Genomic DNA, 11871 nt, shown 5'->3' with positions numbered 1-11871 from the left:
AAAAAGCTAGATGAGTTAGGAAGGGACCTCGGAACTACAATGTCAAAATTCTGACAACTTAGAGACTTTACCTTGGTTGATTTCAGCTGCAGAAGGCCCCAAGCTCAAGCTCTTCTTCTGCTGAGCATTTTTGGCCAGAAGCGTATGCTTGTCATCATTCCCTGTATCCATCTCTGAAATGGTGACAGCCAGAATCCGGCAGAAATTAGCAAGCTGCTGCTGATCGAAATTGGATACTAAGGAACTCAGATTGGGGACTTCATCTAGTCGGATCATTTCCTACAAAAGACACAAATAAAACAATCCCCATGCTCAGTTCATTTGAGATTGAATGTGCTGCTCTTTTGCATTCCCCTAAGAATGGGGCTTGGTAGCTAGACCGCTTAGGTTCAAATCCCAGCTCCACAATTCACAGCTGCACAACCCTAGGTAAGTCATGGAACCTAAGTCTTTGTCTGCTCTTCTGTCAAATGGGACTAATCTAATCTACCTCATAGGATTGGTTTGAGGATTAAACCCTTTGAGGACCACTATTCTTACTCTCCACCTTTGCTCATATGCCCCATTTTGCCTTAAAAAAACGCCTACCACTCAAGTTTTATCAATCAGAAATTGCCATAGATGTTTTCAAGACATAAAATATTTCAAATATAGCTGAAGGTCCTTGTGTATCCCTACCTAGTTGCATTCACTTCATTCCCCCCCAAGATGTAACCATTATTTTGAACTCTGTTTATTATTTCTACACGTTTTCACACTTACAAATATTTCCACAAAAAATATATGGTATTGTTCACAAACTACTATGTATAAAATAAATAAGCTACAAGGATATATTGTAGAGCACAGGGAACACAGCCAATATTTTATAACTTTAAATGGAGTATAATCTATAAAAATTTTGAATCACTATGTTGTATACCTGAAACTAATATAATACTGTAAATCAATTATACCTCAATAAAAAATAAAACAAAAATACATGGTTTTGTTCTGCATGCACAGTGTGAATGATACTTCACGGTCAACAGTGACATTCAACTACACTGATACAAGTTAAGTCTACTTCAATCATTTCTCATTGTTTTAATTCACAATTTATTCAATCATTCTTTTTAAATATGTGTATGTTTAGGTGGACTATAATTTTTCACTATTAAACAGTGTTGTAATGAACACTCCTATAGGTGTCTCCTTGTGTACATGCCCATGTAACCAATTATCTAGAGTAAGTGATAGCAGACCTTCTCCTCTTTTCCCTTATTAGAAATATTTCCAAAGTTTCAGGTTTAGTTTGATGTTTGCTGTAAGTTTTAATAGATATCCAATACCAAGTTAAGGAATTTTCTTTCTATTCCTAGCTTTTATCATGAATGAGTACTTAATTTTATGAAATGCTTTTTGTTATTTGGTTATATTCTCATTTTCTTTCTTCCTTAATATCCACAAATGTTGTACATCACATGATCTTCTCTCCTTCTGAAACATCTTTACATTCTTCAGATAATACCTGCTACCCTTCATCCCACTAATGTACTTAACTCCCACTGGATTGGGTATTTCTCTATCACTGCACATATAACATGATCTTGTAATTATCTGTTCCTGCATCTAATTTCCCAAATAAACTGACACTGCCTTGAGTCAGGAGTGTATCTTACCTCCTCTCCAGAGCCTCAGTGCATAGACCCTGGTAGCGTAGGTCTCAGTAAATGTATACTGAACCAATGAATGATTCCTAGAAGTCCTTGTGAATCTCACTCCTATTTCTGGTTGGCTGTGGAGGGGTTATTTGGGGGTAGCTTCTTCCACCTTTGCCTTCCCAGTACACAAATGTTAGCTATTGTTATTACTGGAAACTGGGACTTCCAGCTCATCTGTTCCTTTAGCCCTGTCCAACTTAGTGTATGGGTTGCAAACCAGGTCCCGCCCCCCCCACCCTCCAGGCCCACTTCTTTGTGTTATATTTTAATTTTTATTTAATACTTGATACAACATATGTTATAAAGCATAACAAAGTGAATAGCTATGTGTGCCTTTCCTATCACATCTCCCTTTCTCTCGGCCAGAGGTAACCACTATCCTGAATTTTGTTTATTATTGCTTTTTCATTAAAAAAAAGTTTTGTATGATTTGAGTTTGCCTATTTTTGAGCTTTGTAAAAATGATATACTATACACATGGAGGCTAAACAGTACGCTACTAAATAACCAAGAGATCACTGAAGAAATCAAATAAGAAATTTAAAAAATACATAGAAACAAATGACAATGATAACACGACGACCCAAAACCTATGGGACGCAGCAAAAGCAGTTCTAAGAGGGAAGTTTACAGGAATTCAATCTCACCTCAAGAAACAAGAAAAACCTCAAATAAACAATCTAACCCTACACTTAAAACAACTAGAGAAAGAAGAACAAAGAAAACCCTAAGTGAGTAGAAGGAAAGAAATCATAAAGACCAGAGCAGAAATAAATGAAACAGAAAGGAATAAAACAATAGCAAAGATCAATAAAACTAAAAGCTGGTTCTTTATTCCCCAGAAGAGTTGTTTTGAAAGCAAACATTCCGAATGAATGTGGCTCTTCAATGGAATGTCCCCATTGTGCTTGAAGTGTTTCTTCTCTGGTTGTGATTTTAAATTACAGACTCATTTGAGCTACTCCCCTTCCCCTCAGTATCTTTAGAGGAGCAGTGACTTTGTCCTTAGGTAGAGGATGTGTAATTTTGGGTGAAAGTAAATTACAATTTATTTGAGTTTATTCCAAAATCTATGTATTTGGTATTCTGGAGTAGATCAAACCAAGAGTAGATCAAACCAACAGAAAGTTTCTTGGTCTTAAAAAGGAATGATCTAATTGCTTTGGGCATTGTGCTGGCTGCACACTTTGGCCACTTGAAACGTGTTAAACGTCACTGATTAAAACAGCTGGAGCATTTCTTGCCCCATTCCAGTTAAGGAGCAGCATGCTGAAATCCTAACATCTCTCACTCACCTATAAGGACAACACACAGGCTGAGAGAGAACAGAAGTGGGTAGAAGACTCAGTAAGTTCAGTCCCCCTTCATCTGTTCTGTTCTCCTTGCTCTCTGAGTAGACAGAGTAATGTTTCCTTTTTCCTTTTCCCAAAGAAAGGAAGGTAAGGGGGAAAGTAAATTTATGTATTTAGACCAGTCAAAAAAAAAAAAGCTGTTTTTTTGAGAAGATAAACAAAATTGATAAACCCTTAGCCAGATTCATCAAGAAAAAAAGGGAGAGGACGCAAATCAATAAAATTAGAAATGAAAAAGGAGAAATCACAACTGACACTGCAGACATACAAAGGATTATAAGAGACTACTACAAACTACTACAAACAACTATCTGCCAATAAAATGGACAACCACATAGAAATGGACAAATTCTTGGAAAGGTAAAATTTTCCAAGACTGAACCAGGAAGAATTAGAAAATATAAACAGACCTATGACAAGTAATGAAATTGAAACCGTAATTAAAAATCTTCCCACAAACAGAAGTCCAGGACCAGATGGCTTCACAGGCGAATACTATCAAACATTTAGAGAAGAGCTAACACTGATCCTTCTCAAATACTTCCAAAAAATTGCAGAGGGAGAAACACTCCCAAATTCATTCTATGAAGCCACCATCATTCTGATACCAAAACCAGAAAAAGATATCACAAAAAAAGAAAATTATAGACCTAAACAAAATACTAGCAAACAGAATCCAACAGCACATTAAAAGGATCATACACCATGATCAAGTGGGATTTATCCCAGGGATGCAAGGATTCTTTAACACACGCAAAATCAATCAATGGGATACACCATATTAACAAACTGAAGAATAAAAACCATATGATCATCTCAATAGATGCAGAAAAAGTTTTCAACAAAATTCAACACCCATTTATGGTAAAAACTCTCCAGAAAATGGGCACAGAGGGAACCTACCTCAACATAATAAAAGCCATATATGACAAAACCCACAGCAAGCATCATACTCAATGGTGAAAAACTGAAAGCATTTCCACTAAGATCAGGAACAAGACAAGGATGTCCACTCTAACCACTATTATTCAACATAGTTTTGGAAGTCCTAGCCATGGCAATCAGAGAAGAAAAAGAAATAAAAGGAATACAAATTGGAAAAGAAGAAGTAAAGCTGTCACTGTTTGCAGATGACATGACACTATCCACAGAAAATCCTAAAGATGCCACCAGAAAACTACTAGAACTAATCAATGAATCTGGTAAGGCTGAAGGATACAAAATTAATGCACAGAAATCTCCAGCATTCCTAGACACCAACAATGAAAAATCAGAAAGAGAAATTAAGGAAACACTCCCATTTACCATTGCAATAAAAAGAATAAAATACCTAGGAATAAACCTGCCTAAGGAGGAGAAAGACTTGTACTCAGAAAACTATAAAACACTGATGAAAGAAATCAAAGATGACATAAACAGATGGAGAAATATACTATTGTTCTTGGATTGGAAGAATCAATATTGTGAAAATGACTATACTACCCAAAGCAATCTACAGATTCAATGCAATCCCTATCAAACTACCAATGGCATTCTTCACAGAATTAGAACAAAAAATTTTACAATTCATATGGAAACACAAGAGACCCCAAATAGCCAAAGCATTCTTGAGAAAGAAAAACGGAGTTGGAGGAATCAGGGGCCCTGACTTCAAACTATGCCACAAAGCTACAGTAATCAAGACAGTATGGTACTGGCACAAAAACAGAAATACAGATCAATGGAACAGGATAGAATGCCCAGAGATAAACCCACACACCTATGGTCACCTAATTTATGACCAAGGAGACAAGAACAAACAATGGAGAAAAGACAGCCCCTTCAATAAATGGTGCTGGGAAAACTGGACCACTACATGTAAAAGAAAGAAATTCAAACACTCCCTAACACCATACACAAAAATAAACTCCAAATGGATTAAAGACTTAAATATAAGACCAGACACTATAAAACTCTTTGAGGAAAACATAGGAAAAACCCTCTTTCACATAAACCACAGCAAGATCTTTTTTGACCCACCTCCTAGAGTAATGGAAATAAAAACAAAAATAAACAAATGGGACTTAATTAAACTTAAAAGCTTTTGCACAGCAAAGGAAACCATAAACAAGACAAAAAGACAACCCTCAGAATGGGAGAAAATATTTGCAATTTTAAATTATTAAAAAATGGACGGAATTAAAAAATAGGTGGAAGACCTAAATAGACATTTCACCAAGGAAGGCATACAGATGGCCAAAAGGCACATGAAAAGATGCTCAACATCACTAATTATTAGAGAAATGCAAATCAAAACTACAGCTATCATCTCATGCCAGACAGAATGGTCATTATCAAAAAATCTAGAAACAATAAATGCTGGAAAGGGTGTGGTGAAAAGGGAACCCTCCTGCACTATTGGTGGGAATGTAAATTGATACAACCACTATGGAAAACAGTATGGAGGTTCCTTAAAAAACTAAAAATAGAACTACCGTATGACCCAGCAATCCCACTACTGGGCATATACCCTGAGAAAACCATAATTCAAAAAGAGACACATACCACAATGTTCACTGCAGCACTATTTACAATAGCCAAGACATGGAACCAAGCTAAATGTTCATCGACAGATGAATGGATAAAGAAGATGTGGCACGTATATACAACTGAATATTACTCATCCATAAAAGGAAACAAAATTGAGTTATTTGTAGTGGGGTGGATGGACCTAGAGTCTGTCATACAGAATGAAGTAAGTTAGAAAGAGAAAAACAAATACCGTATGCTAACGAATCTAAAAAAAAAAAAAGGTACTGATGAACCTAGTTGCAGGACAGGAATAAAGATGTAGGCATAGAGAATGGACTTGAGGACATGGGGTGGGAGGGGGAAGCTGGGGCAAAGTGAGAGTAGCATCGACATATATACACTACAGAATGTAAAGTAATTAGCTAGTGGGAAGCAGCAGCATAGCACAGGGAGATCAGCTCGGTGCTTTGCGATGACCTAGAGGGTGGGATAGGGAGGATGGGAGGGAGACGTAAGAGAGAGGGGATATGGGGACATATGTATGCATATGGCTGATTCACTTTGGTGTACAGCAGAAACTAACACAGTATTATGAAGCAATTATACTCCAATAAAGATCTATTTTTAAAAAAGATATACTATATACAATCTTCTGCAACTGACTTCTATCAGTAATTTCTATGGGGCTTCCCTGGTGGCACAGTGGTTGAGAGTCCACCTGCCGATGCAGGGGATATGGGTTCGTGCCCCGGTCCAGGAAGATCCCACATGCCGCGGAGCGGCTGCGCCCGTGAGCCATGGCCGATGAGCCTGCACATCCGGAGCCTGTGCTCCGCAACGGGAGAGGCCACAACAGTAAGAGCCCTGCGTACCACAAAAAATAAAAAAATAATTTCTATGATTTAGCTATGTTGTCGCCTATAGCAACAGTCATTGTATAATATCCCACTGTGTGAATAGAGGACATTTATCCATTTTCCTGTTGATGGATCAGAGACCTGGTTTCAGTTTTTGCCCTTAACCAATAATGCCATAACCTTTCTTATGTGTTTCTTGATGCACATGTGCAGAAGTTTTTCTGAGGCAGTGGCTTCCAAACCATTCTGACAATGTCCAAGAATAAAAAATAAATTTTCCATCACAACACAGTAAATATACACAGGTGAATGTATGTGTATAAATATGAAACAAAAACTTAAACAATACCCTTACACAATACATTTTGATCTTTTCTATTTAGCTGGTAGATCCACTGAATTCATTTCACACCCTCCTGGCTTCAATTTAGTGTTTTTATTTCTAAGAATCACTGTTCTGGAATTGAGCTTCCCCACGAGTGTGCCTGGGCATAGGTTACAGGTTACCCAGGCCACAATACTGATGCTTCGGCCCTCAGGTCAGTGCTTCCTTAGGTGCTGGGTCACAGGGTATGCCCACGTTCAACTAGAAAACAAAATAGATATATTCTGCTGATATAAAAAGGCATCAGCAGTAATGTAAGTGTTTCCAGTGATACACATTCTCGAGCTCTCTCACTGTGGTCTTATCTGCATTTTCCTGATTATCAGTGAAGTTAAGCATCTTCTTTTTATGGATCATTTGTTTCTCCTCTGTAAAATGCTTGCTCCTATCATTGCCCATTTTTCTACTGGGCCATTTGTCTTTTCCTTGCTGATTCACAAGAATTCATGATAAATGCTGTTGTTGTTTTGGGGGTTATTTTGGTTGTTGCTTTTGTTTGTTTGTTGGCCGTGCCACACTACATGCGGGATCTTAGTTCCCTGACCAAGCATCGAACCCATGCTCCCTGCAGTGGAAGCCCGGAGTCTCAACCACTGGACCACCAGAGAATTCCCCATGATAAATTCTGAATACCAATCTTTTGTTAGTTGCATGGGTTACAAATATCTTTTCCCAGTTTGTGGCTTGTGTTCCCACTTTCTTATGGTGTCTATCCCCCTTTCAAACTGCACTAAGGTACCCGTAATGTCTAGCAGAACTCATCACTATTTTTGGCAACACAGAAAGGTATGAGAGGGAGGAAGAGGGCATGAGGGACAAGCAGGAAAAGTTATGAAGGAGGAATCCTAGAGTCTTATGCTAAGACTGCCAGGGAGTCTGGAGTTTCCGTCCTGGAAGCCCCTTCTCACACACTGGTGCATACAATTATTGGAAAAATAACAAAGCCTGTTCATCAAAGGGCACAAAGGGTCTGTCTGGGACCTGCACACATCTCCAATGTTTTCCTACAGACAATGGGTCACTTGTGCATCTTCTGCCTGGGCAATAACAAGCAGAGCCTGGGGAAAGTGCCAGCAGAAACACAGAAATGAAAGCTGGGGTCACCACAATGCACATGGGTACTCTTTTCACTGCAATAGAAAATCTAAGAGGCTGCTCCTACCTCCTCGGTAGTAAAAGGAAGGAATCTGCAAACCTGCAACTGACGTGGAGGCATGGGACAAGGACTTGGGGAAGTAAGCCAGGTCCTAACAAGCATTACACCAAAAATCTAATATAGTGATTCTCTAACATGCCTAGAGATCTGTTGGGGGGGGGGAGGGCGCGGTCTGTGAATTCTCGATGACAAATATTTAATTTAGTGCTTTCACTTCGATCATAGTCCTTTAGTTTTTGTTTTTTAAAGCATATCCTGGATCATTTGAATGTCCATCTTATGACCAACTGGCGGGATTTCAGTGCTCATATTTCTTATTTCCTATGTTAGTGTCAATTAAACTTTGTTGAAAACTAATGAGAAAAAACAGAGGTGAACGTAATAAGTGAAAGTCAAACATCCTCACAAGAAAGCTTCACAACAGTTCAAATATAGAAAAGTGGTAGGAGAATGGAGTTATTATACAGCATACAGCATTAGAGCTACGCTAAAAAGATCTTGCACCATAATAATTGAGGGACAATTTGATTTCAGCAAAGTAACATTAGCTAACACATTAAATTCACAAAGTCAATCTGAGCTTTTGAGTTTTATAATTAGTTTGATTTCAATCTATTTGTTTAGGTTTTATAATCATTTAAGATCTATTAGTATAAGTAATATAACCTAGTGAATATACTTAAGTAACACAAAAAAATAATTTTAACACTAGGAGTATGGCAGAGTTTTTCTTTAAAAGAGTTCTGTACATTATTCAAGTTTGAGAATCCAACTGTCTGAGGCACTCTCCTCCACCTGGTCATTCACCTGCTAGAGGATACAGCTCACCTTTTTAACACCCAAAATATCTTCAATGAGGGTTGCTGTCTGTAAGAATGTCTTCTTACTCGTCATCAGTGTAAACAGGAAGATCACAAAGTCATTCTTTTCTGCCAAACGCTTTGTAACCCCTTCCGTCTATCGCAAGGGAGAAGAAGAGAAAAAGCAGAATAGGTTATAACCCCAAAATAAAATATGAAGGGCAAAATATCCATTCCAGACACTGCAAAAGTAATTCCACGCTACATCAGGAACTGTTAGCTGAGCCCTTAATTCCCTAAAACTATATATAAAACACTGTGTACAAATGTATTTTTATGGGGAGGAGTTTTTAAATAATATCCATCATAGGTTTTTAACCTAGTACCTAAATCAAGAGCTATAAGCCAGCACCCAGTAGGCTAAGTTTTATTTGGCCAGCAATACCTTTTAAATTTTGACTTTAAGTCTTCAGATAGGATATGCTTACTCCAGTTAGTCACAATTTGCACAAGTCCCCACTCCAAAACAGGCAACTTCAAACGTTTCTTGTTTTCTGCCTGATCCTTGGAGACACTGGTGTTTGTAACTCTAAAAGCCCTAGGTTTCCATCTAACCTGGGTTTAAGCCAGATCAGCACAAAGTTGGACCATATCATCCTATGTTCTTTACGTTTTTGTTTCTTCTTTGCTTTCCTTTTCTTTTTCTTTCCTTTTCTTTCTCTCCTTTTCTTTCTTTCTTTCTTTCCCTTTCCTTCCTTCCTTCCTTCCCTTTCTTTCCTTTCCCTTCCTTCCTTTTTTTAACTGAACTGTGTTTTGCTGGAATATTATTAACATTAGGTGTCATTATTAACGAACAGCCTCATTAAGACTGCCTCATAAGACTATTAACTACATGGAAGCTGACAATGATGGAGTCATTACATCACACATATATCATCTTTTTTTATAAGAACAATTTCTTACTGGCCTTAGTTACAAGAATAATTGTGCACTACCTGAACAATTAGTTTATTTTTATCTCATGGGTCTGTCTGTGCTTACCTGTGCCACTAGCTACATGTGGCTACTGAGCACTTGAAACGTGGCTAGTCTGAACTGAGATGTGCTCTGAAAGTAAAAAACACACTGGATTTTGAAACCTTAATACAAAAAAAAGGAATTATATCCCATTAATAATTACTTATATTGATGACATGTTGGAATAACATTCTTGATATACTGTGCTAAATAAAATACATCATTAGGGCTTCCCTGGTGGCACAGTGGTGGAGAGTCTGCCTGCCGATGCAGGGGACACGGGTTCGTGCCCCGGTCCGGGAAGATCCCACATGCCGCAAAGCGGCTGAGCCTGCGCGTCTGGAGCCTGTGCTCCGCAACGGGAGAGGCCGCAACAGTGAGAGGCCCGTGTACAGCAAAAAAAAAAAAAAAAAAAAATGCATCATTAAAATTAACTTCACCTATTTCTTCCTACTTCTTTTCTTACTTTCTAAAAAACGTGGCTACAAGGAAATTGAAAATAACCTAAGTATGGTGGGGTGATGGGTTATTTCACTTGTTTTCGGAGTCTTTTTATATTATACTCTAATATTCTTGAGAGACTGGTATAATACATTCTTGTACTTTTTAAAATGTGATACACAGAAGCAAACACAAAATACCATCTATAGCCTAATCAGTGACTAAAAGTGCAGGTTTATTACACTAAGATTGCATTAGCCTTTTTGGTGACAATAGTTTTTGCTGAATCCTTTTGAACTTACTGACAGTTTAGGCCCCTAAACTATTTTTCATTTGTATGTCCCTAAGACATATCTCCCTTGCTCAGGACCTCAGCATTAATTTTTTTTTTTTTTTTTTTTTTGCGGTACGCGGGCCTCTCACTGCCGTGGCCTCTCCCATTGCGGAGCACAGGCTCCGGACGCGCAGGCTCAGCGGCCATGGCTCACGGGCGCAGCCGCTCCGCGGCATGTGGGATCTTCCCAGACCGGGGCACGAACCCGCGTCTCCTGCATCGGCAGGCGGACTCTCAACCACTGCGCCACCAGGGAAGCCCTCAGCATTAATTTCTTATTTGTTTATTTAGAGTTATGTCCAAAGCTTTACATTATCCCTTTTCAATTCTTTTTATTCAAACAGCCTATCATTTATGTTGTCAAGGTTTTTGTGGATGCTGATTTTTATCTTAAGATATCAATCCTGGAGCTTCCCTGGTGGCGCAGTGGTTGAGAGTCCGCCTGCCAATGCTGGGGACACGGGTTCGAGCCCTGGTCCAGGAAGATCCCACATGCTGTGGAGCAACTAAGCCCACGCGCCAGAACTGCTGAGCCTGCATTCTGGAGCCCGTGAGCCACAACTACTGAGCTCACGTGCCACAACTACTGAAGCCCGTGCGCCTAGAGCCTGTGCTCTGCAACAAGAGAAGGCACCGCAGTGAGAAGCCCACGCACCACAACCAAGAGTAGCCCCTGCTCAACGCAACTAGAGAAAGCCCACGCACAGCAACGAAGACCCAACGCAGCCAAAAAAAAAAAAGAAAAAAAAAAGATATCAATCCTGAACTAATAAATATGCTATTCCTAAAGGTAAAATAAAATAACCTAAGTGTTATATTTCTGTTGCATAGCAATGTTATGGATGCTGAACTTTGTGTTAAGTGTTGAAACATATTTCCCTATTTGTGTTGGTTGCTAAGAAGCTTAAACCCAAATTTTTTTTTTTTTTTTTTTTTAATGGAGGCTGAGAAGTCCCTTGATATGCCATCTGCAAGTTGGAGAACCAGGAAAACTGGTGATGAAATTCAGTCAGAGACAGAAGGCCTGAGAATCAGAACCAGCAGTGTAAGTCCCTGTTGGAGCCAAAGGCCCAAGAACCAGGAACTCCAAGTCCGAGGGCAGGGGAAGACGGATGTCTCAGCTCGGGCAGAGAGTGAATTCGCCCAACCTCCCCACCTTTTTGCTCTATTCAGGGCCTCAGTGGATTGGATGGTGGTCACCCACATTGGTGAGGGCATCTACTGATTCAAATGCTAATCTCTTCCAGAGACACCCTCACAGACACACCCAGAAAAAAAATGTTTAATCAGATATCTGGGTGTCCCTTAGCTCAGT

At 39.0% G+C, this 11871-nt stretch overlaps 1 protein-coding gene across 4 annotated transcripts in view; it reads right to left on the bottom strand.

Moving 5' to 3' along the window:
- TRPC4AP (transient receptor potential cation channel subfamily C member 4 associated protein) overlaps positions 1-11871 on the bottom strand; it is a 77683-nt gene that overhangs the window by 32797 nt on the left and 33015 nt on the right. For all 4 annotated transcript variants that reach the window (XM_060122174.1, XM_060122175.1, XM_060122176.1 and 1 more), the window contains exons 6-7: positions 8793-8921; positions 72-279 (exon numbers count right to left, since the gene is read on the bottom strand). In XM_060122174.1, coding sequence (XP_059978157.1) covers positions 72-279; positions 8793-8921 — 337 coding nt within the window. The remainder of the gene's footprint in view (positions 1-71; positions 280-8792; positions 8922-11871) is intronic.

This window comes from Lagenorhynchus albirostris, chromosome 15 (assembly GCF_949774975.1).
Source record: "Lagenorhynchus albirostris chromosome 15, mLagAlb1.1, whole genome shotgun sequence".
Taxonomy (NCBI): Eukaryota; Metazoa; Chordata; class Mammalia; order Artiodactyla; family Delphinidae; genus Lagenorhynchus; species Lagenorhynchus albirostris.
This window is presented reverse-complemented; position numbering and strand designations above follow the sequence as displayed.